At 43.2% G+C, this 26,788-nt stretch overlaps 1 protein-coding gene across 1 annotated transcript in view; it reads right to left on the bottom strand.

The window, feature by feature from the left end:
• Positions 1 to 26,788, bottom strand: part of LOC143808073 (putative cation-transporting ATPase 13A4) — a 370,353-nt gene that overhangs the window by 54,324 nt on the left and 289,241 nt on the right. Inside the window, exons 22-25 of the mRNA XM_077290330.1 lie at positions 26,600 to 26,642; positions 23,443 to 23,552; positions 21,978 to 22,074; positions 21,639 to 21,711 (exon numbers count right to left, since the gene is read on the bottom strand). Of these exons, the coding sequence (XP_077146445.1) occupies positions 21,639 to 21,711; positions 21,978 to 22,074; positions 23,443 to 23,552; positions 26,600 to 26,642 (323 nt within the window). The remainder of the gene's footprint in view (positions 1 to 21,638; positions 21,712 to 21,977; positions 22,075 to 23,442; positions 23,553 to 26,599; positions 26,643 to 26,788) is intronic.

Genomic DNA, 26,788 nt, shown 5'->3' on the forward strand with positions numbered 1-26,788 from the left:
CACAGAGCCTATTTTTACTGGTGCATCAGGCGGCATTAATCTTCTTAAAGGGCCATTATGAAACAATGGGTCTCCTAAACTGTTGTAGCCTATGCTGGGAGTGTATTGGCTGCCAAGAATTACGACGCACCACAATACCCCTGTCATAAGATGTCCAGGGGGGACTCCTGAAAAAGTGTTACATTGAATTCAAGGCCTGCCCTGCTACCAATTCATATGCACCCCAATAAGCCTCGGAACCCACATAGTTGATGTGCCCATGAAAATCCACTTCAAAATATGCATTTTGTACTCCCGTACTCCTTTGTTTTACACATTGTCAGGAAGGCGAGCCCTGCTGCATAGTCATATGCACCCCATTAGGCCTTGGAACCCACATAGTGGATGTGCCCATGAAAATCCACTTCACAATATGCATTTTGTACTATCGTACTCCTTGGTTTTACACAATGCCAGCAAGGCCAGCCCTGCTGCATAGTCATATGCACCCCATTAGGCCTTGGACCCAACATAGTGGATGTGCCCATGAAAATCCACTTCACAATATGCATTTTGTACTCTCGTACGCCTTTGTTTTACACATTGACAGGAAGGCGAGCCCTGCTGCATAGTCAGTCATATGCACCCCATTTGACCTTGGACCCCACATAGTGGATGGGCCCATGAAAATCCACTTCACAATATGCATTTTTCACTCCTCTACTCCTCTTTTTTACACATTGGCAGGAAGGCGAGCCCTGCTGCATAGTCAGTCATATGCACCTCATTAGGACTTGGAACCCACATACTCGATGGGCCCATGAAAATCCACTTCACAGTATGCATTTGGTGCTCCATACTCCTTTGTTTTATACATTGGCAGGAAGGCGAGCCCTGCTGCATAGTCATATGCACCCCATTAGGCCTTGGAACCCACATACTGGATGGGCCCAGGAAAATTCATTCATTCATTTTTTAATGGGATGATGGTTCCCTCTTTGCAGAATTATTTACAGGAGAATTTGGCAATTGTGTTTGCCATGTTTCTAACACTAAGGTTCAGATACGGCTTTAAAAAAGGCTAATCCTTGCAATACAAATCAATTTCATTGGAAACTACCAAATTCAAGGAATATTAAGATTGAATAGTGTGAGTGCGTACATTTTTGTATATGTTAACAATAACATACAAAGGTTAATAAGTACATGTAAGGATTACATAAATATACTGATTACGTATATATGAAGATTAACTTCTAACAGTCTACTTAGATCATCACCAACAGGCTTTTAAATATCATCCGCCTGGAATATCCGAGAAGCAACACCAAGACAGAGAACCCCACAAGGATTTAGATCAAACCACCACAGGCAGCGTTTCAGTAAACCTTAATGTTTTACAATGACAAACAGCAAACATATAGAGGCTTTGAACTGTTTGTGAAGTGAGTAAACAAACATTTATCAAGATTGTGTCACTATGAGCATTGTCTTTCACATCTGTAAATGTTTCACAAGACATGCAGCTATGTGATTGTCTGAATGCATTCGGTGTACAGTATTTCAATCTTGTTTACAAATCGCCATTTGTATATTCACCATTTGTACATTTGAGGCAACCAAAGTTATGGCTTTCAAGGAGACAAACTAATATAGTGGACAAAGCTATATTTTTAATGAACTACTGAGCCAAACTAACAGCATTATCTTTATTTATCAAATTTATATGAAGTGTATTGTGTCCAATTTGAGCAACCAGGCAACACAAAAAGGAGCTTTTCAAGTGAGCTCTTTAAGGTACACAAATGTGAAGTGTTTGCAATGAAGGATGTGGTTTCACCAATGGGGGGTACCTTTTTTAAAAATATACTATTGCCATCACAGCCCCCCTTGCCCAAACTTCACGGGCCTATAACAGTACAAAGCATGTTCACCAGGTCATGTAATCAGAAATAAGGAAGAGACATTGCAGGAGACAGAGTTAAGAATTAATGCCAATGTACTGGTGTGGGTCTCTGAGACTTTTAATGCAGTGCATGATCTGCCAAACAGTTCCTCAATGGTGGTACCTTTTTTAAAAATACACTAGTGACATCGCATGCACCTAGCCCAAACTTCAATTGCCTATAACAGTACTGAGCACATTCACCTGGTGATCTAGTGGCAGGTACATTTTAGATTGCAGGAGACCGAGTTAAGAAGTCGGCCCAATGGAATGTCATGCCCAATTCCCCAATGTGGGATCCTTTCACAGCCACCCTGGCCAAAATGCACCGTACAGACCACGTTTACCCTGGTGATATAGTGGTTCTGGATGAGGATGATGAGGATAAGGAGGAGCATAAGAACTAACAGACCAAATCTGGAAACGTATACCCATGTGTGGTTGTGAAGAGGTGCATGAGAATACACCTCCCCAAAAGAGAGAATGTATTTGAGGTTATATTTCGCTGTTTTCACTTGGTGGTGTACAAAAGTCTTTCCCAATCCAGGCCTTGTTCATTTTGATAAGAGTCAGCCTGTTCGCATTTTCAGTTCACAGGCGGATACGCTTATCTGTTATAATTCTACCAGCGGCACTAAAAACCCTCTCTGACAGAATGCTAGCAGAAGGGCAGGCCAGGACCTCCATGGCGTAGAGAGCCAGTTCATGCCACATATCCAGCTTAGATACCCAATAATTAAAAGGCACAGAGGAATCACGGAGGACGTTTGTACAATCTGCAAGGTACTCCCTCACCATCTTCCCAAACATTGCACTTCTTGCGACAGCACCCCTTGTCTCTGTGCTGCCACAATGGGAGGATCTGAGAAAACTGTCCCAGGACTTGGCCATTGTTCCCCTGCCTGAGCTGGATTGTACTACTGTGTCACGCTCTCACCCTGACTGGTTGGCGTGAGCCAGGGGGTTTGTGGTCCCACTGTACCACGAACCAGACTACCCTGGAAGGGGAGTAACTATGACAGCTGCCTTGGTCTTCGCTGAAGCCTCTGATGGTGAGGTCAGACTTGTGCTGTAGGCAGCTGCCAGGTGCTACTCCAGGGTGGTGTCAGGCTGTGGCTGCTGATCCCACTTGGAGAACAGGAACACTCGGACAGGTGCAGGCATCAGACAGGACTGGCAGATGAGCACGGATGAAACTCAGATGAGTAGGCGTGCACGGCTAAGACACAGGGCTGGCAGAGACACAGGGCTGGCAGGAACGGCAGAGACACAGGGCTGGCAGGAACGGCAGAGATGGGGCTGGCATGAACAGCAGAGACACAGGGCTGGCAGAAATGGCAGAGACACAGTGCTGGCAGGAACGGCAGAGACACAGGGCAGGCCTGTGTGGTGTATGAAGGAACAGGTAAGGACCTGTTCACACAGGAGGTGCAGGTAAGGAAACAAGCAGGAAGTAATGAAGTATGAAGGAACAGGTTGGGACCTGTTCACACAGGAAGAGAACCGCAAGGCTGCAGATAGGAGGCGGTAGAGCAGCAAGAGAGCAGCAACAGAAGCTAAGCAGAGTGGAACCGCAAGGAATGTGAAGGGGAGCTGCAGCAAGAGATCTCTGCAGCAGCAGGAGGGGAGCAGAGTAGAACGGAGCAGATCTGCAGGAGTGCGGAGCAGAGGTAAAGCTGCAAAAGAGCGGAGACAGGCAAAGTCACAAGAGCCGCAAGAGTGCGGAGCATAAGCAGACAGAGGACACAAGGAAAGACACAGCAGGGAAAGAAGCCACAGACAAGGAGACAGGGAGACAGAGGTATGACAAAGTTCAGACAAGGTAATGGAACGAGACAAGGTGCAAGAATAAAGATACAGGGACCAGGATATTCTGCCTCCTGGAGGGCGGACAACAAGATCAAGGCAATAACAGAAACACTGAGACCAGGATTTACAGCCTCCTGGAGGGCAGACCAACAAGAACAAGGCAAAGCTAAGAGTAGAGCCTCCAGAGAAAGAGGAGGAGTTTACACATTGCACAGGCCCAGTACACAGGGTGGAGCTGCCCTAAATACTGGAAGCCTCTTGGTAATTGGTCAGGAACAGATTAGACACGTGCACGCTGATTCCATAAGAATCAGAGAGTTCTGGCGCCGCCCCCTATGCACACAGCCAGGAAGCATGCAGAGAGCAGAGGCACAGAATATGAAGCTAGCAACAGACAGAACACAACATGTCATGGAGCAGTGAGTAAGATGGTGTGTGAGGGAAGGAAGGCCGTGTAGTGATGCCAGCAGAGTTGTTACATTCTGTGTTGTGAATTCTGCTCTTGGGCTCCCTCCGGTGGTTGTTGGTGGTAGTGCAGTTGTCTTGGGGTTGTAATCCAGGGCAGGTGTTTCTGCTGATTGCAGCTCTATTAGGTATTTAGGTGTGCAGGATCCATGAGTCAATGCCAGTTGTCCATTGTACTTGGAGGGATTGCATCTCTCTCTGGCTCCTCATGCCCTGCTGCCAATCCAGCTAAGATAAGTGTCTGTTTTTTTGTCTCTGTGCACACATGCAGTGTGCTTTGCAATTCAGTGCAATTCATTGTGTTTTTGTCCAGCTTAGACTTTGTTTGGATTTTTCAGTCATGCTGGATTCTCAGGAGATGCAGATATACTTTCTATGTCTTTAGTTAGATGTAGTATATTTGTATTATCTGCTGTGGATATTTTTAGGATTTTAATACTGACCGCTTAGAATTCTGTCCTATCCTTTTCTGTTTAGCTAGAAGTGCCTCTTTTGCTAAATCCTGTTTTTCTGCCTGCGTGTGTTTTTTGTTGTGAATTCCATTCTCGGGCTCCCTCCTGTGGTCGTGAATGGTACTTTGGTGAGTTCTGTCCTTGGACACCCTCTGGTGGCTTTGAGTGGAACTGCTGATCTTTGAGGTTGGCTTTCTCAGCTGCCCTCGCTTATTGCTTCTGCTGGCTTCCCTATTTAACTCTGCCCAGGTCGTTAGTTCATGCCAGCTGTCAATGTCTCAGTACTGGTTCAGATCTCTCTTGGATTTCTCAGATGACCTGTCTACTGCAGCAGAAGCTAAGTCCCTGCTAGTTCATTTACTGTTCATTAGGTTTTTGAATATATTTCTCAGTACATGCTTTGTTTCTAGTCCAGCTTGCTATTATGATATTTCCTTGCTAGCTGGAAGCTCTGATAGTGCAGAGCTGCACCTCCACACCGTTAGTCGGTGTGGAGGTCTTTTTGCATACTCTGCGTGGTTTTTGTAGTTTTTAATACTAACCGCACAGTTCCCTTTCCTATCCTCTGTCTATCTAGAGAAGATTCGGCCTCCTTTGCTAAAATCTGTTTCATTCCTGTGTTTGTTACTTCCCTCTTAACTAACAGTCAATATTTGTGGGGGGCTACCTTTACTTTGGGGAATTTCTCTGAGGCAAGGTAGGCTGCTATTTCTATCTTTAGGGGTAGTTAGCTCTTAGGCTGTGAAGAGGCGTCTAGGGAGAGTTAGGCACGCTCCACGGCTATTTCTAGTGTGTGTGATAGGATTAGGGATTGCGGTCAGTAGAGTTACTACCTCCTCAGAGCTTGTCCCAGGTTTTCTGTTTTAACCATCAGGTCATTTCGGGTGCTCCTAACCACCAGGTCCATAACTGTATAGCTGGCCCACAAAGTGTTAATGCATCTCAAAAGAGGGATAAGAGAAGTTCTGAGTCAATTTTTTTTCTTTGCAGCTTGTTTTGTCTTTCTTTTCCCCTTAACCTCTGGGTGGTTCAGGACTCAGGTGTAGATATGGATATTCAAGGTTTGTCCTCTTGTGTGGATCAACTCACTGCAAGGGTACAAAGTATTCAAGATTATGTAGTTCAGAATCCGATGTTAGAGCCTAGAATTCCAATTCCTGATTTGTTTTCTGGGGATAGATCTAAATTTTTGAATTTCAAAAATAATTGCAGACTGTTTCTTGCTCTGAAACCCCGCTCCTCTGGTGACCCCATTCAGCAAGTAAAGATTATTATTTCTGTGTTGCGTGGCGACCCGCAAGACTGGGCATTCTCCCTTGAGCCAGGAAATCCTGCATTGCTTAATGTAGATGCATTTTTTCTAGCGCTTGGATTGCTTTATGACGAACCAAATTCTGTGGATCAGGCAGAAAAGATCTTGCTGACTCTATGTCAGGGTCAGGATGAAGCAGAAGTATATTGCCAGAAGTTTAGAAAGTGGTCTGTGCTTACACAATGGAATGAGTGTGCCCTGGCAGCAATTTTCAGAAAGGGTCTTTCTGAAGCCCTTAAAGATGTTATGGTGGGGTTCCCCACGCCTGCTGGTCTGAATGAATCAATGTCTTTGGCCATTCAGATTGATCGGCGTTTGCGTGAGCGCAAAGTTGTGCACCATTTGGCGGTGTCCTCTGAGCGGAGGCCTGAGCCTATGCAATGTGATAGGACTTTGACCAGAGCTGAAAGGCAAGAACACAGACGTCAGAATGGGCTGTGTTTTTACTGTGGTGACTCCTCTCATGCTATCTCTGATTGTCCTAAGCGCACTAAGAGGTTCGCTAGGTCTGTCACCATTAGTACTGTGCAGCCTAAATTTCTCTTATCTGTTACTCTGATTTGCTCATTGTCGTCCTACTCTGTTATGGCATTTGTGGATTCGGGCGCTGCCCTGAACTTGATGGACTTGGAGTTTGCCAGACGCTGTGGTTTTTCCTTGGAGCCTTTGCAGAGTCCTATTCCCTTAAGGGGGATCGATGCTACGCCATTGGCCAAGAATAAACCTCAGTACTGGACTCAGCTGACCATGTACATGGCTACCGCACATCAGGAAAATATTCGCTTTTTGGTGTTGCATAATTTGCATGATGTTGTCGTGTTGGGTTTGCCATGGTTACAGGTTCATAATCCAGTACTGGATTGGAAATCAATGACTGTGTCTAGTTGGAGTTGTCAAGGGATACATAGTGATGTTCCTTTGATGTCAATTTCTTCTTCCACTCCTTCTGAAGTCCCTGAGTTTTTGTCAGATTACCAGGATGTATTTGATGAGCCCAAGTCCAGTGCCCTACCTCCTCATAGGGACTGTGATTGCGCTATTAATTTGATTCCTGGTAGTAAGTTCCCTAAGGGCCGACTGTTCAATTTATCTGTGCCAGAACATGCCGCTATGCGGAGTTATGTAAAGGAGTCCTTGGAGAAAGGGCATATTTGCCCGTCTTCGTCACCGTTGGGAGCAGGGTTCTTTTTTGTGGCCAAGAAGGATGGCTCTCTGAGACCCTGTATAGATTACCGCCTTCTCAATAAAATCACGGTCAAATTTCAGTACCCTTTCCCTCTGTTGTCTGATTTGTTTGCTCGGATTAAGGGGGCTAGTTGGTTTACCAAGATTGACCTTCGAGGGGCGTAAAATTTTGTGCGTATTAAACAGGGCGATGAATGGAAAACAGCATTTAATACGCCCGAGGGCCATTTTGAGTACCTGGTGATGCCATTTGGGCTTTCTAATGCTCCATCTGTGTTTCAGTCCTTTATGCACGACATCTTCCGGAAGTATCTGGATAGGTTCATGATTGTATATTTGGATGATATTTTTGTCTTTTTGGATGATTGGGAGTCTCATGTGAGGCAGGTCAGGATGGTGTTCCAGGTCCCTCGTGCTAATGCGTTGTTTGTGAAGGGGTCTAAATGCCTCTTTGGAGTTCAGAAGGTTTCCTTTTTGGGCTTCATTTTTTCCCCTTCTACTATCGAGATGGACCCTGTTAAAGTTCAGGCCATTTATGATTGGACTCAACCTACATCTGTGAAGAGTCTTCAGAAGTTCCTGGGCTTTGCTAATTTTTACCGTCGCTTCATTGCTAATTTTTCTAGTGTGGTTAAGCCTTTGACTGATTTGACGAAGAAAGGCGCTGATGTGGTGAATTGGTCCCCTGCGGCCGTTGAGGCTTTTCAGGAGCTTAAATGTTGTTTTACTTCGGCCCCTGTGTTGCGTCAGCTAGATGTTTTGCTCCCTTTTCAGGTTGAGGTTGATGCTTCTGAGATTGGGGCAGGGGCTGTTTTGTCTCAGAGAAGTTCTGATGGCTCTTTGATGAAGCCATGTGCTTTCTTTTCTAGAAAGTTTTCGCCTGCTGAGCGTAATTATGATGTCGGCAATCGGGAGATGTTGGCTATGAAGTGGGCATTCGAGGAGTGGCGACATTGGCTTGAGGGAGCCAAACATCGCGTGGTGGTCCTGACTGATCACAAGAATCTGACTTACCTCGAGTCCGCCAAGCGGTTGAATCCTAGACAGGCTCGATGGTCACTGTTTTTCTCCCGTTTCGATTTTGTGGTCTCATACCTTCCGGGATCTAAGAATGTGAAGGCTGATGCCCTTTCTAGGAGTTTTTTGCCTGATTCTCCGGGAGTCCCTGAGCCGGCTGGTATTCTCAAAGAGGGGGTGATTCTGTCTGCCATCTCCCCTGATTTGTGGCGGGTGCTGCAGGAGTTTCAGGCTGATAGACCTGACCGCTGTCCAGTGGAGAAACTGTTTGTCCCTGATAGATGGACTAGTAGGGTTATTTCTGAGGTTCATTGTTCAGTGTTGGCTGGTCATCCTGGGATTTTTGGTACCAGAGATTTGGTTGCTAGGTCCTTTTGGTGGCCTTCCTTGTCACGGGATGTGCGTTCTTTTGTGCAGTCCTGTGGGACTTGTGCTCGGGCCAAACCTTGCTGTTCTTGTGCCAGTGGGTTGCTTTTGCCATCCATAATGTGTTCCATAGGTCGTTGTTGCGGAGATATGTGGCGCCTATGGTTCCTTCCGTTGATCCTCCTGCTCCGGTGTTGGTTGAGGGGGAGTTGGAGTATGTGGTGGAGAAGATTTTAGATTCTCATATTTCGAGACGGAAGCTTCAGTACCTGGTTAAATGGAAGGGCTATGGTCAGGAGGATAATTCCTGGGTTGTTGCCTCCGATGTCCATGCTGCCGATTTGGTTCGTGCCTTTCATTTGGCTCGTCCTGATCGGCCTGGGGGCTCTGGTGAGGGTTCGGTGACCCCTCCTCAAGGGGGGTACTGTTGTGAATTCCGTTCTCGGGCTCCCTCCTGTGGTCGTGAATGGTACTTTGGTGAGTTCTGTCCTTGGACACCCTCTTGTGGCTTTGAGTGGAACTGTTGATCTTTGAGGTTGGCTTTCTCAGCTGCCCTCGCTTATTGCTTCTGCTGGCTTCCCTATTTAACTCTGCCCAGGTCGTTAGTTCATGCCAGCTGTCAATGTCTCAGTACTGGTTCAGATCTCTCTTGGATTTCTCAGATGACCTGTCTACTCCAGCAGAAGCTAAGTCCCTGCTAGTTCATTTACTGTTCATTAGGTTTTTGAATATATTTCTCAGTACATGCTTTGTTTCTAGTCCAGCTTGCTATTATGATATTTCCTTGCTAGCTGGAAGCTCTGAGGGTGCAGAGCTGCACCTCCACACCGTTAGTCGGTGTGGAGGTCTTTTTGCATACTCTGCGTGGTTTTTGTAGTTTTTAATACTGACCGCACAGTTCCCTTTCCTATCCTCTGTCTATCTAGAGAAGATTCGGCCTCCTTTGCTAAAATCTGTTTCATTCCTGTGTTTGTTACTTCCCTCTTAACTAACAGTCAATATTTGTGGGGGGCTACCTTTACTTTGGGGAATTTCTCTGAGGCAAGGTAGGCTGCTATTTCTATCTTTAGGGGTAGTTAGCTCTTAGGCTGTGAAGAGGTGTCTAGGGAGAGTTAGGCACGCTCCACGGCTATTTCTAGTGTGTGCGATAGGATTAGGGATTGCGGTCAGTAGAGTTACCACCTCCTCAGAGCTTGTCCCAGGTTTTCTGTTTTAACCATCAGGTCATTTCGGGTGCTCCTAACCACCAGGTCCATAACAGTTTTTCCTCTTTTACTCACAGTCAATATTTGTGGGGGGCTGCCTATCCTCTGGGGTTCTGCTCTGAGGCAAGATCGAATTCCCATTTCCATCTATAGGGGTATTTAGTCCTCCGGCTGTGTCGAGGTGTCTAGGACGTGTTATGTACATCCCACGGCTACTTCTAGTTGCGGTGTTAGTTTAGGGTTTGCGGTCAGTAGAGGTACCACCTACTCCTGAGAAAGTCTCTCATGCGGCTCCAAGGTCACCGGATCATAACAGTACAACTGGCCAACAATGAGTTAAATGCATCTCAGAAGAAGGGAAGAAAGAGACATTTTTTTTTCTGTAGCCTGCTTTGTCTTTTCTTCCCTCTTTTCCTCTGGGTGACTGAGGAGTCTTGTGCTAGCATGGATGTTCAGGGATTAGTTTCTCATATAGACCAGCTTGCTGCTAAGGTACAGGGTATTTCTGATTATATTGTTCAGACTCCGCTATTAGAGCCTAGGATTCCTACTCCTGATTTGTTTTTTGGGGACAGGTCCAAATTTTTGAGTTTTAAAAACAATTGTAAACTGTTTTTTGCTCTGAAGCCTCGTTCCTCTGGTGATCCCATTCAGCAGGTTAAAATTGTCATCTCCCTGCTGCGTGGCGACCCTCAGGATTGGGCATTTTCCCTGGAATCTGGGAATCCGGCCTTGCATAATGTAGATGCCTTTTTTTCAGGCTCTAGGATTATTATATGATGAACCAAATTCTGTGGATCAAGCGGAGAAGACCTTGTTGGCCCTGTCTCAGGGTCAAGAAGTGGCAGAATTGTATTGTCAGAAATTTAGAAAATGGTCTGTGCTGACTAAATGGAATGAGGATGCTTTGGCGGCAATTTTCAGAAAGGGTCTTTCTGAATCTGTTAAAGATGTTATGGTGGCGTTTCCCACCATAACATGGTCTGAGTGATTCTATGTCTCTGGCCATTCAGATTGATCGGCGCTTGCGGGAGCGCAGAACTGTGCGTGCTGTGGCGTCGTCCTCAGAGCAGATGCCTGAGCCTATGCAGTGTGATAGGATTCTGTCTAGAACGGAACAACAAGGATTCAGACGTCAGAATAGGTTGTGTTTTTATTGTTGCGATGCTTCTCATGTCATCTCAGTCTGCCCAAAGCGTACAAAGAGAATCGCTAGTTCAGTTACCATCGGAACTGTACAACCTAAATTTCTGTTATCTGTGACCTTGATCTGCTCATTGTCGTCATTTTCTGTCATGGCGTTTGTGGATTTGGGCGCCGCTTTGAACTTAATGGACTTTGAATTTGCCAGGCGTTGTGGTTTCCCCTTGCAGTCTTTGCAGAACCCTATTCCTTTAAGGGGCATTGATGCTACACCTTTGGCTAAAAATAAACCCCAGTTTTGGACACAGGTGATCATGTGCATGGCGCCAGCCCATCAGGAAGATTGTCGTTTTCTGGTGTTGCATAATTTGCATGATGCTATTGTGCTGGGTTTTCCATGGTTGCAGATACATAATCCTGTGTTGGATTGGAAGTCTATGTCTGTGACTAGTTGGGGTTGTCAGGGGGTTTATAATGACGTTCCTGTGATGTCAATCTCCTCTTCCTCCTCTTCTGAAGTTCCAGAGTTTTTGTCTGATTTTCAGGATGTATTCGATGAGTCCAAGTCCAGTTCCCTTCCACCGCATAGGGACTGTGATTGTGCTATTGACTTGATTCCAGGCTGCAAGTTTCCTAAGGGCCGACTTTTCAACCTGTCTGTGCCGGAACATACCGCCATGCGGAGTTATGTTAAGGAGTCTTTGGAGAAAGGGCATATTCGGCCATCTTCTTCACCGTTGGGAGCGGGATTTTTTTTTTGTTGCTAAGAAGGATGGCTCCTTGAGACCCTGTATTGATTATCGCCTCTTGAATAAGATCACGGTCAAGTTTCAATACCCTTTACCTTTGCTTTCTGATTTGTTTGCCAAGATTAAGGGGGCTAGTTGGTTTACTAAAATTGACCTTCGGGGGGCATATAATCTTGTTCATATTAAGCAGGGTGACGAATGGAAAACTGCATTTAATACGCCCGAAGGCCATTTTGAATACCTTGTGATGCCATTCGGGCTCTCTAATGCTCCATCTGTTTTTCAGTCCTTCATGCATGATATCTTCCGGAATTATCTTGATAAATTCATGATTGTATATTTGGATGACATCTTAATTTTTTCCGATGATTGGGAGTCTCATGTGAAACAGGTCAGGATGATATTTCAGATCCTTCATGATAATGCGTTGTTTGTGAAGGGGTCTAAGTGTCTCTTTGGAGTGCAGAAGGTTTCTTTTTTGGGCTTCATTTTTTCTCCCTCATCTATAGAGATGGACCCGGTTAAGGTTCAGGCCATTCATGATTGGATTCAGCCCACATCTGTGAAGAGCCTTCAGAAATTTTTGGGCTTTGCTAATTTTTATCGCCGTTTCATTGCTAACTTCTCCAGTGTGGTTAAACCCCTGACAGATTTGACAAAGAAAGGCGCTGATGTAACAAATTGGTCCCCTGTGGTTGTCTCTGCCTTTCAGGAGCTTAAATGCTGATTTACTTCTGCCCTGGTGTTGCGTCAGCCAGATGTTTCTCTTCCGTTTCAGGTTGAGGTTGACGCTTCTGAGATTGGGGCAGGGGCCGTTTTGTCTCAGAGGAATTCTGATGGTTCCTTGATGAAACCGTGTGCCTTCTTTTCCCATAAGTTTTCGCCTGCTGAACGCAATTATGATGTTGGCAATCGGGAGTTGTTGGCTATGAAGTGGGCGTTTGAGGAATGGCGACATTGGCTTGAGGGAGCCAAGCACCGTATTGTGGACTTGACCGATCATAAAAATCTCATTTACCTCGAATCTGCCAAACGGCTGAATCCTAGACAGGCTCGATGGTCCCTGTTTTTCTCCCGTTTTGATTTCGTGGTCTCGTATCTTCCGGGTTCTAAGAATGTTAAGGCTGATGCCCTCTCTAGGAGTTTTTTGCCTGATTCCCCTGAGGTATTGGAGCCGGTCGGAACCGGCTCCCTCCGGTGGTTGTTGGTGGTAGTGCAGTTGTCTTGGGGTTGTAATCCAGGGCAGGTGTTTCTGCTGATTGCAGCTCTATTAGGTATTTAGGTGTGCAGGATCCATGAGTCAATGCCAGTTGTCCATTGTACTTGGAGGGATTGCATCTCTCTCTGGCTCCTCATGCCCTGCTGCCAATCCAGCTAAGATAAGTGTCTGTTTTTTTGTCTCTGTGCACACATGCAGTGTGTTTGCAATTCAGTGCAATTCATTGTGTTTTTGTCCAGCTTAGACTTTGTTTGGATTTTTCAGTCATGCTGGATTCTCAGGAGATGCAGATATACTTTCTATGTCTTTAGTTAGATGTAGTATATTTGTATTATCTGCTGTGGATATTTTTAGGATTTTAATACTGACCGCTTAGAATTCTGTCCTATCCTTTTCTGTTTAGCTAGAAGTGCCTCTTTTGCTAAATCCTGTTTTTCTGCCTGCGTGTGTTTTTCCTCTTATACTCACAGTCAATATTTGTGGGGGGCTGCCTATCTTCTGGGGTTCTGCTCTGAGGCAGGATAGAATTCCCATTTCCATCTATAGGGGTATTTAGTCCTCCGGCTGTGTCGAGGTGTCTTGGACGTGTTAGGTACATCCCACGGCTACTTCTAGTTGTGGTGTTAGTTTAGGGTTTGCGGTCAGTACAGGTACCACCTGCTCCTGAGAAAGTCTCTCATGCGGCTCCAAGGTCACCGGATCATAACAATTCTGTCTCTCTCGCTTGGAGTCCTTGGTTGAGCAACAAACTGATGTCTGCTGCCAGCGTTCTCCCATGGGAATTTTGTAAGTAATTCCGCTACAAGGGCCCTGTGGTACTGCAACATTTTAGTACACCTCTCTGCCTCAGGCAGAAGAGATTGAAAGTTCTCCTTGTAGCGTGAGTCTAGAAGTGTCACCAACCAGCAAAGAGTGTCACTCAAAATTTTGATAATCCGAGGGTCACGTGAAATGCAGTGTAATATAAAATCTGCCATGCGTGCCAGACTGCTAACAGGCAAGACTTCTGTGTCCTCACCAACAGGACGACTGACGATATCCTCCTCATCCTCCTCCTCCCTGTACTCAGGCCATCCACGCTGAACAAAAGCTAATACAGATTTGTTTGTAGTACCGTCTATAGTGCATGAAACTAGCTCCTGTTCTTCCTCCTCCTCCTCATTGCCTACCAATCCATGTTGAGAAGACATGAGGCTGGGCTGAGTGTAATCCCCCTGTATGTTTCCTTGCTCCATTTCCTCTTGCTCCGTCTGCAATGATTCCTCTTTGATTGTGAGCAGAGTTTTTCAGAATGCTGAGAAGCGGGATGGTGATGCTAATTATAGAATCATCGCCGCTCACCATCTTGGTGCAGTCCTCAAAGTTTTGGAGGATGTTACATATGTCTGACATCCATGTCCACTCCTGAGGTCTTATGTGTGGAGTCTGACCTGAAATTTGATGGCCTTGTTGATGTTGGTAGTCAACAACAGCCCTCTTCTGCTCACAAATCCTTTCCAACATATGCAGCGTAGAGTTCCAGCGTGTGGGGACATCACACAACAGTCGGTGAGCAGGAAGCTGAAAACGCTGCTGAAGCTGTAGCTGACTTTCTAAAATGGGCAGTCAGACGGCGTACTTTCACTAGCAGATCCGGCAGCTCCGGGTAGCTTTTCAGATAATTTTGAACCAAGAGGTTAAGCACGTGGGCCAAGCAAGGTTCGTGTGTGAGCTCACCTTGCCTCAGAGCCGCCACCAGGTTATGGCCATTGTCACACATGACCATGCCTGGCTGTAGGTACTCCAAACATCTGACTGCTTTTTCAGCGCTGTCCACAACTCTTCTGCATTGTGCGGTTTGTCACCTATGCAGATTAGCTTCAGTACAGCCTGTTAACTCTTGGCTGAGGCAGTGCTGCAGTGCTTCCAGCTTCTGACTGATGTGTTGATTTCAGAGATGGAGGATGAAGAGGAGGAGGAGATGCAGGAGCTGTAGACTGTGGGGGCAACCCTGATTGATGTAGGACCAGAAATCCTCAGTGTGGGGAGGATGTGTTCCATCCCAATGTCCGACTGGGTCCCGGCTTCCACTATGTTAACCCAGTTTGCCGTCATTGAGATGTACTGTCCCTGCCCACAAGCACTTGTCCACGTGTCCCTGGTTAGGTGGACATTCCTGGTACCAGCATTGTTGATGGCACGGGTAATGTTTTGTGACACATGCTGGTGTAATGCGGTACGGCACACCGGGAGAAATAGTGGCGACTGGGGACCGAGTACTTTGGGATGGCCACCGCCATCAGGTTGCGGAACGCTTTCGTCTCAACAAGCCTAAAAGGCAGCACTTCTAGCGCAAGCAGAAGAGAAATATTAGAATTGAGGACTGTGCCCTGTGGGGCGTTGGCTGGGTATTTCCGCTTGGGTTCCAAAGACTGGGTTATACACAACCAAACACTGTGCTGGGACAAGGACGTGGACGGGCTTGCTGATGGTGCTGCTACACTGTGGGCCACAACAGGTGCAGGGCTAGAGGCATCTTCACATGCACGGTGTACTGGGGATTGGCTTCTACGCAAAACAGTGGAAGAAGCAGTGCTGTTACCAGCAGGCAGTGGTCCTGTAGCCTGGGGTTTGGCTCACAAAGTCAGGTGCTTTGCTTGCATGTGCCTGATCATGCTGGTGGTGGTCAGGCTGGTTGTTTTGCTACCCCTGCTGATGCCAGCATGGTAGGTGCTGCAAATGGCCTTTTTGGGGTTATCGGTCTTTAAAAAATAGCCAGACTCGGAAAGATCTCACAGGTGGAATTGCAACTTCACTCATGTTGGTATTACGGGGAACGGATCGGCACACCTTCTGTCTGGGCACCACACTGCTTCTTCCTACCTGTTAGGGGGATATGCTTCCTTCCCCATTTGTGCTGCTGTCCTCGCTATGCATGTCCTCCTGCAAGGTTGGGTCAGTCACTATGTCATCCACCACCTCGTCTTCCACATCTGCACCCTGCTCCTTCAACTGACTTTCTGGCAATTGTTTCTCATCATCGTCTACCTCTTGTGACACTTTTCCACCATTGCCTTTGTGTGACCAGGGCTGGTCAAAGCTTTGGGCAGCTCTACATGCGATCTCATCTTTCCTTACTTCAAGTTGACTGGCAGAGATTTCTGAATCTTGAAATGGAAAATTGAACAGCTCTTCAGAGTGTTCAAGTGTGGGATCAGTTGTCTCAGGGCACTCGGCATGGAGGGATGAAGGAGGATCAGGGTGAGGAATATCCTGGCCACACCCACGGCTACTCAGACTTGACCATGTGGAAGACAAGGTGGTGGTGGCTAAGTGACTGGAAGCATTATCCGCTATCCAACCAACAACCGTTTCACACTGCTCTGGCTTCAATAGGTCGAGCGAGAAGATGTGGGTCTTTGTTGTTGCCCACTTTCACCTTGCCCACGGCCTCGTCCTCTGGATGTCCTCAGCATCACATCCACTTCCCCATCCCTTGCCCCTTGCCTTAACCATTGTAAATGGACTACTGCACTATTTCAAATGCGCAACACAAATGTCTTTATTAGTTGCAAAATAATATGTGATCAGTATGCCTGCAAATCTATGATTTTTCAAACCCAAACACCAGGCAGGCCTCAGCCTGACCTAACAGACTGTATTCTTTTTTTTTTTAAGTTAATTTATGCGAAATAGTGCTGTATAGAATTTGAGTATCACACAGCCAAAAAATAAGTACACCGGCCTACAATGTCCAAACTTGGAGCACGGAGATTTATTACGGCAGTAACGGAAATACCACACTGGCAAATCTGTGGCCTTGGAATTTGTTTTTATGCAAAATTGTGCTGTATAAAATTTTACTATTACACAGCCAAAAAATAAGTACACCAGCCTCGAATGACCAAACTTGGAGCACGCAGATATATGAGGCCTTTTTCGGTGAATTTAAAACACAAAAAAAAGGGGCACAAGGGTAGCACACACAACTATGCTACGTATGCCTGACAAATTATAACTTTTCAACAGGCCCCAGTCTGACAGAGCAGACGGTATTTTTTTTTTTGGGGGGGGGAGTTTTTGGGAAAAAAAGGTCTATAGACAGTAAATAATCTGCAGCAGCAGGCAGTTATAGAGCTTTGGGAATGATGCAGTGGGACCAATGAACGCACATACAGGCCTTGCACTGATGTGGATATGCTGTGCCCTGCCTACCTAGCACTGCAATATCGGGACCCACAAATTAGCCCTAAAAAGGCCTTTAGGTCTCTGAGGAGTTGTGGATGTAAAAGTTGCAGACCTACACCAACTCTAAAACCACGATTCTGACCCTATCTTGGCAGCAGCTCTCCCTACTCCCACCGAAACAGTAACAGAATGCGGCAAGCAGTGCGGCGCCAGGTGTCTTATACTCAGGATAATGCTGTATGGCCCAGCCAATCACTGCACGACCACAACAAAGATGGCTGCTGCATTTCATGGCCTGGCAGACAATCCCTGCACCATGATTGGGTCTCTAAAGTCCGCCAAAACTGCTGGGTGGAGATTGCAGTTACCGCCGAATAATACCGGAAATGCTTGCTGCTCGCTGAGTACACTGAGCATAGCGCTACTTGGGCAAGTAGCGAGTAGTTTGCTCATCACTAGTACAAACCTTTTTCAAGCAATACAAAGGTGCTACAGTAGTGCAAGATATTTAACACATCTTAATTACCAAAGTGTTTAACCATATTTACATAAGAAAGAGCATACCATAATTCATAAAAAATGATATACATACAGTAAATCAAAATTAATCATATTAAAAGTCCACTGAAGTGCTGTGCAGTGATATACACACAAATATAACATCACAATTGCTTTAAAAAGTTAATTAACAATCAGAAAGCATGCATTAAGACGCTCTAAAGTTGTTGGCGCCCTCTTGGTGAAGGAAGAGAACAGAAATATTCAAAACTCATGCATCAAGCAGTGCAGATGGCGTGTGCTGAAAGACGCTCACTTCCTTTTTGTTTTCATGACATGTACAGTAGACAAAGTATGAGGCTGATATAGGTGCTTTTTCCATAACTTTGAATGGGGTGAATCATGATTTGATCAATTATGTACAGCTGCTTTCTGATTGTTAATTAACAATTGTGATGTTATCTTGGTATGTATATCACTGCACTGCACTTTATTGGAATTTTATTATGAAAAATTTTACTTCACTGAATTGTGGTGCCTCCAATTTTTTGGATTGGATAGCTAGAATAGATAAATAGAATAGATGGATATCCTGTAGATATATAATATCACAAGCATCCAACATATAATAAACTTGCACCCTTTAGTGCATTTAATGTGGCACTAAAGAGTGTTTAGCTTTCTTTAGGCTAATAAATAAGTAATTTATAAAATGACATGGGTTTCCCCTATTTTTGATAACCAGAAAAGTAAAGCCAACAGTTGTGGGCTTTTATTATCAGGTTGGGAAGATCCCTGGTTATTGAGTCATTCCCAGCCTAAAAATACCAGCTTGCAGCCACCTTAGAAGTGGCGCATCACATGAGATGCGCCAATTCTTGCGCTTTGCCTGGATGAACTGGCAATCAGGGTAATGGTATTGAGGTTGATGTTAGGCACCTCACCCGAGGGCTTAATGTCAGCTGTGATTTTTTACAAATCACAGATCACATCAACCCAAATACCATTGCCCTGGTTCGTTGGCAATCAGGAAGAGCCGGTGCACCACATCCAATGTGCTATGCCACTTTTGTGGTGAGTGTGAGCTGGTATTTTTAGGCTGTAAAGGGCCTGATAACTAGGCAACTTCCTAGTCTGATAATATTAGCTCACCGCTGTCTGTTATCTTTGCTGGCTATTGTTTTTAAGCAGATGTGAGGCCTAAGGGTACCGTCACACAGTGCCATTTTCATCGCTACGACGGCACGATTCGTGACGTTCTAGCGATATCGTTACGATATCGTTGTGTCTGACACGCTACTGCGATCCGGATCCCCACTGAGAATCGTAGAAGACAGCCACAGATAAATATTACTATACACAGGGAATATACATGACTGATACATCTATCCAGTGATGACATAAAAAAAAATCAGAGTGGTACTTTCATTTCATATGTCTATTTGCTCCTACAGCGCTCCCTGCCTACATTTCTCCATTGTAGGGCCACAGTTGAATTCACACATCAACTATTTCTTTGTGGAACATTTACTTTACTTGATATGTCAATGTCACCAATGCGGGTGGCAATTTTACCTTTTTTCTCCCATATTTAGGTTATATTAACTGCCTTTATACATTTGTGTGTACTGATGGCAATGTGCTTTTATCCTTTCATAAACTGTACCTTTAACCTGTAATCTTTGAAGCTCTGGACTTCTAGGCTGTACCAATGCATAACCAACCAATGGTCTTATTTTCTACTTTACAATAAAAATCTTGTTGCCCACACTTGTTATTATTGATACTTATCTATAAGCCTTTCTATAGTGGCATTGTGCGTTTTTGACACATGGCAGAGATTAAAAAAAAAATAGATTATATATGTAAGTCAGCTCCTTTGAATCAATGAAAATGCACAATAAAATGTAACTTGTATTTGTTAATATAAAACCTTCTGAATTAATTTGTCCCAATCACAATAGCAGCCAGGGAAAAAAAATGACACACACCAGATCCATATGCAAAGGAAAAATGCACAGTATATTAACATATATACAAGCTGTAACAAGCAAGACCTAGTAAAATAATATATTTGCCATATATTCCTGACATCAGTAAATTATCCAAAGGAATCAGGAGCAAGCACATAAAGTTTCTAGCTTGGTAGCTAAATTGGCAACATGAATATCTGCCACAATTGGGTTGACTGCTAACTTTCTCCTTGCTGTAGTCTATAAAAAAAACAAGTTCTCCAAATACAGAGCTTAGCAGTTATATTAATCTCAAAAGGTAACATGCTACAGCAAACAAAATAAAAAAATTAAGATATATGCTAACAACAATATAGCACTCAAATAACGTAATACTGCATACCCAGAACTATTCATATCTAAATCATACGGAGCTGCAGCCAGATGACATACGTAACAAACTGGACATATACTGAAGAAAAAACGATAATAACAATAGGTGCATGTCACCGACATTAATAAAAAAAGAGACATAATTGTGTGTTTCAACCAAACACCAATCAAACCACCAATCAAAGCACAATCACATCAAATGAACAGCCATCGGTTAAGATTTACAAGCACACAATAAACTTCATAACAAATTGTTACACAACATACGATTCCACAAATAAATGTGATAAAATAATATGAGCTAATTCCTTTAAATGAATTTTAAAGTGGTAAGCCAAATATTAGCATGTATCCATGCGTCAAAACAAACTGGGATAAAGATTCTCTTTATCATAAAACAAACTACAAACATTTTTGTTTCATGATATTTGTTTCATGATTCTGCATTTTTTTTGCTTGCATTGTATTCATACAAGAAATTAGAAATTACACCTGTACCAATTATATCCTATAGGGCAGTTCTCATGTCCGAGCATTAAGATTCGGACAATATTGATATGTGTGTTGGATCAAACTCACTAATGCAAGTCTATATGTTCGTGAAAAAAATTGAAAGGAAAAGCTTGAGAAACTGCCATCATTTTTAAAAAATCTGTAATCACTGATGAAGCCCTGATGAGCACTGATAGTAAAAGCTGACACACTCACCAAACTCTGATTAAACACCGTTTTTGTGCACAAGAAAAATCACTGACATCGGAATGACTCTTTACCCTGCTTTAGATGTAATGACGAAATTGTCTCTTAGGTCTATCCCTTGTGCATCTCCTGATGAGGCCATTAACAACAACAATGGTGGGGGACAGCTACTGCCCTATTGTGCTCTATTGTACCCTAATCTCTAGAAGGACAGTGGCAGAATCAGGGCAAGGCACACATACGAAGGGTAAAGGAAGGTTAATGACCATCCTTAGAAGGGCGCTAGGTGCCTCCTAGCTCTATGTTGTTTAAGGTTATTCATATTTTAAAACATGGATATAATCAAACAGTGCTTGTAAATACAACCAATTTTGCAATGTTCTGCTTATTATAATTTCCAGTTGTTTTCAGATAATAGATATCCTTTCTTTGGGATACAACTCATTGCCTTGGTGATCTACTACCGCTGCTAGACAGCAGAACATGCACAGTGCTTACAAGCGCTTTTCTATGGAGCATATAAGTAATGTTTTGAAGTTCTCCAATCACTAGAGCGCGCTGTTATTGTCTAATTGTGGGCCAGCTTCAGTGCCATGTTCACAAGCTAGACACCAGGTCGCATGGTCTACAAGTCATCAAGCTGTTAATTAAAGAAAAGCATAAATCTCAAGAATGACTGCAAACTTTAATAAGAAGTAAATTACAAAACTGCTTGAGTTTAAATAGGCATCATCTGACAATATCGAATTATGAAGATGGGAATAACCCTTTAAGGTCCTCATCAGGAGCAGCAGAAGGGACAGAAGGAACGGACAGTTCACTCGGTAGATTTGATTCACAGTAAGATTGTGTCTATTTCTTCATTATTTGTATAAAGTATTAATGGCATTTGTTTGGTGTCCAAAAGTGATTGGGAGAAATGAATTCAGATAATTTTTAATGAAAAAACAGAGGTTACATGTTATTATGTTGTTCCATTATTTGAAAGCAGCTGATTAATGCTTGAAAGGAATAATAATCATTGACTATTAGCAGACTAAATTCTGTCTGGTGAATTATTACATTTGCAAGTGACTAACATACTTGTCAAGCAAACCAACACTGTCACTCCAACATCTTGAATAAGGTATTGGTACAGACCCACGGATTTTAGTTGCTGTAAGAGAAGAAAAGTATTATTTACCACATTAGTTTTCTTAGTTGATAATGTCATATGATTGATATTTACGGCAATCAGATTAAATAATCATACTAAGCAACATATTGTGCCTCATGACAAGTAACATTTACTTAGCAAACACACAACTCAACTTGCATTGTTTGCATATTCTGCTGTAAATTTCCAAGTATGATTTAACGACACAGTACAAAAAATAGTACATATGACTAACTGACAGTGAAAGAAAATATAGAGTGGCTTACCCAGTAGAGCAGTAGCAGACAAATAAATTGTATCATTGCGTACAGAGTTACATATTTGAAGACAGCAAAAGAACTGACCAATGCAGCCCGACCTTCCCTATACAATTACAGAAGAACAGAAGTTCATTATGTTAGCAGAGCCTCAACTGATACTGATTTAATCTAGCTCAGCCATCACTGAAGTTAAAGCACCCCTAATCAGTTGTCTTTGATGTTGTCAACTGATTAGAAATGACCCCAGGGACCAGCTCTACCTGGCAGTAAATGCTCAAATGGAAGGGAAGTGTCATTAGAAATGACCTACTGTTTAAATCTGGTTTTTGAGTTAAATATACTATGTTTTAAAAACTTTTTTTGCAATGTATGTATTGTTTTAAAATATCACAATCTGTATAAATAAAAATAGATATCTTGCAATTTTATAACTGGCCACTGGGGCATATTAGGCTCCAACTTCTTGTTCTTGCACATGACTGTTCTCATCTTTCCTCCGCAGTCTTCCACCCTTCTTGGGGCATCAAGTGCCTTCTGCACAGGTCCCATTCCTAATCAGCTTGTTGAGCACTAGGAATGGCACCTGCACAGAAGGCACTTGATGCCCAAAGAAGGGTGGAAGACTACGGAGAAAAGAAGAGAACAGTTGTGCGCACCTAAGATTTCCTCTCAAGCAGCCGACATCACAGTGATAGAGTGATGTTGTTGGGAGGCAAGATATAGGCAGATGAAGTGCAGAAACAGTTATTTTCCAGACAACATCCTGTCCACTGCCTGGAAGAGGTCATTTGCATAAAGTAATAAAAGGTGATTTATCAACAACAGGGCACTTGACATGAGGCATACAGGTATGGCTTTTTCAGCAGTCTGTAACCCGTATGCCCATATTAAAAGATTACGGAGGTCAAATGTGGTGACAGATTTCCTTTAAGGCCACCGTACATAATAGTTGGCTGTTGGCCAAATGACGTATCAATCATTTGGCTGACAGTCATCTCAGTTGGCTCTCCTAATCACAAGATTGCTTGTTTGACTGAGCATTCCTGTGTTCTATATTAAAGAGCCAGACTTGTCTCCAGGAGACAATATGATCAGCAGTCAGAAATTGCATGTAGGATTTATGTTAGACATTAGTCTAAATGCCAACAATGGCAGAATTACCAGATATTCCTAGGGTTCCATCATTATCTTGATGACACAGAGTTATCAATTCATTCCTTACCATTTGATTTCTGGCAGAACTTTAAATAAGATTCTAAAACTATTTAATGATCTCATTATAAGAGATTGGGCGAGGCTGTGGCATCTCATCTTTCTGCCCGAAATATCATGCTTGACAAAATTAATGCATGTAAACTATAATTGTGGATTTCATACAAACCTTCAGAATATTTATCATGGCTAAAACAGAGGAAACCAATAGTAATTCAAAGAAAACAGATGGATAATATGTTCCCAACAAGAAACGTACTTAATCAGCTCAGGAACACATTGAATATTTGTTGTTTGAGATGTGAAAGGTGACGCCACAGATGCCTCTTGCTCAGACAGAGATATCCCAGCATGTGCCACTTTTAAAGCCTACAACAGCAAACAGTGCTTTTATAAAACATACAAACGGTAAAGCAGGAAAGACAAAAAGCGCAAATAGGGTCTTATCTAATAGCCAAGGGGTGTAAGATATTATAGGTATGCTAACCTGATAGAATTGTGACAGTCACAAGACATGAAAAATGCTGCAGCAGGACCACCAAGGAGATACGATGCAATTAATGAGGAACACGGTGGTTCAAAGTCTACATTGCCCAAGGTTCCAAAAAATGTGATCACACACGGAGGTAAAGCATGAATGCGGTTTATTTGTCAACTCGTTTTTTTTAATGCATTGTCTATGTATTCCAGCACTTTTTGAGTTGTATCTAATTATCATGGTTTCGTCCTGATGAAGAGGTTTGGAAATTTTAAACCATATTCATGCTTCACCCCCGTGTTTGATCGCATTTTTCGAACCTTGAGCAGTGCAGACTTTGAACCAACATATAACTCATTCATTTCATTTTATAAAATATACGTTGTAGATGTCTGGCAAATTCTGGATCATATATTGTACTTACACTGTAAAATTATGTAGAGTTAGTGACTTTCTTTTAAAAAATTGGATGTTAATTAGCTGACAGAGATGTCGTCAGTTATTTCCTGACATATAAACTCCAGAAAGTGGTGTAAATTATAGCAGAAATTTACTAGAGCTCATAACTGAAGTATATGTCAGATTGGTGAAAAAAAAATCTGAAGTTTGCAAAATAAAACTTTTTGGAGTTGCGTCGCCATTTTTTGAGAATTTTTTGTGGGGCGAGATAACTTTGTTTAGTACCATTTTGGGATAGATGAGACTTTTTGATCGCTTGTTAGAGCATTTTTTGTGGATTTGTGGCAACTGAAAAAAATGCTCTTTCTAAGGAGTCTGCACATCTACAGCTGACTTTATTTTTTATAAATTAGCCCCAAAGATTTTTAGAAAGGACGATAGTTCCAGTCAAAACTATGGAATATCCCGACAAAAATGTTATGTCTATTAACAACTTTAGCTCCGGTGATTTTCTTCATGTATCTGGTCCCTCTCTCCAGCAGTGAGAGATACCATAATCTTCCTCTAATCATTTTTACTGGATTGGCCAATAATCTCATGTATATGGGCAACTGTTAACTCTCAATTCTTATTAAATTGATACTATTTATTCTATATTTTGAGATCTAAGCAAAATGCAAGTTCTAAAACACAAAAAAGCTGAACAAACTTAGATTAGAATAATCATTTGTCCAAAAAGGCTGTAGTACAGTAAATTCAAAGAATGAGTCATGTATCTAAAGATGAACAACCTCCCCCCCCCCAGCCAACATTGCCAATTTCCATGTTTTCATTTTTTCCTCCCCTTCTTACAAGAGCTATAACCCCTGTCTCATATCATGTCGGGTTTGGGAAGGAGAAATGAAAAGCCGGCAATTGAATTACCGGCTTTTCACTAACACCGCTGCGTATTTCTCGCAAGTCACACTGCTGGTCCGTGTGGAATCTGTATTTTTCTCACCCCCATAGACTTTCATTGGCGTATTTTTTGCGCAATACGCTGACAAACGCAGCATGCTGCAATTTTGTACGGCCGTAGAAAGCCGTATAATACGGATCCGTAATATACGGCTGATAGGACCAGACCCATTGAGAATAATTGTGCCGTTTGTTTGGCGAGTTTTACGGATGTATTTTCTGCGCTCTTACGTCCGTAAAACTCGCTAGTGTGACGCCGGCCTATCACACCTATGATCTGCCAGACCTGGGGCAAGCTCACCCCATGAGCCCAATCTATGCAACAGCTACTGACTTGTGTCATACATGTATAGCAGAGGTTAATATAATATTACTCTGGTAAGTTTGAAGAGTAACTTAACTCCTTCAAGCTGCAGCCCATTTTTGTTTTGTTTGTTTGTTCTTTCTTCCCTTTTTTCCCCAGAGCCATACTCTTTTATTTTTCTGTCCACATAGACATATGAGGGCTTGATTTCTGTGGAACGAGTTGTACTTTTGAATTACACCGTTTACTTTACCACATATTGTACTCGAAAACGGGAAAAAAATTCCAAGTGTTATGATATTGTGAAAAAAAAACACAATTCTAACATTGTTTTTTGGGAATTGTTTTTACAGTGTACATTTTGTGGTAAAATTGACCATCCACTATGATTCTTCTCATCAATATGATTACAGCGATACCAAACATCCAGTTTTTTTTATTATTTTAGAGGTGAAAAAAAATCTGAAGTTTACAAAGAACTTTTTGGAGTTGTGTCGCCATTTTCGGAGAATTTTTTGTGGGGCGAGACGACTTTTGTTAGTACCATTTTGGAATAAATGAGACTTTTTGATTGCTTGTTAGAGAATTTTTGTGGAATTGTAGAAACTAAAAAAAATGCTTCTTCAAAGGAGTTCCGTGAGTTTGAAAGGAGTTCCGTAATGTCAGTCAAGGGGGTCATCAGCTGACCACCGGCAGTCATGACAATCCATCGGTGACCTGCAATAACATCATGGGTGCGCCGATGGGCAAAAGTAAAGATACATGCCCTCGTTAAATGCCATCGCCAGAGGTCGATAGCAAAATTTAACAGGCTAACAATCGTGGTTGTCAGCACTCGCTCTCCCCGGGGCTCGCGTGCGGTGTTGTCAGGGTTGACGTCACTGACTCCACCTTCAAACATTTTCAGCGGGAAGAGGAAGTCTGGGATCAGCTGTACCCCAGACTTCCACTTCATGTTCAAAAACATTTGAAGTCAGAGACAGTGAAGCCAGAGCTGATTGGGCGCCAGCTTCACATGTCACAACACCGCACGAGAGCCCCGGAAAGAGCGACTGACAACATCACTGGAACAGCGCCAGCACGGGAGGTGATTATAAGCTTTATTATGTTATCAGGGCCAAACATTTTGACAAAGTGGACAATTCCTTTAAGTATTTATCTTTAGCTAAATATAAGTAAACCACCAGTATGTTTTTTTCATCATAGCTATTTTTTAATGATTGCAATATGTTGTACTATAGAGGAAATTTGGAAAATAGACGTTTTATGTACACTCACTCCACAGTCATTAGCTCCATCGCCACACATTGCAACGTAGTAACTGTAAAATGGAGTAAAAGGGGAAAGTTTGTCATATATACTGTATTTTATTTACATAACAGAAAATACCACAATTAGAATTTTGAACAAACTAAATATGGGTAGGGTATTTTATTACTATGGACAAGTCCTCCAAAAGTATCAGTT

The sequence above is a fragment of the Ranitomeya variabilis genome, chromosome 2 (assembly GCF_051348905.1).
Source record: "Ranitomeya variabilis isolate aRanVar5 chromosome 2, aRanVar5.hap1, whole genome shotgun sequence".
Taxonomy (NCBI): domain Eukaryota; kingdom Metazoa; phylum Chordata; class Amphibia; order Anura; family Dendrobatidae; genus Ranitomeya; species Ranitomeya variabilis.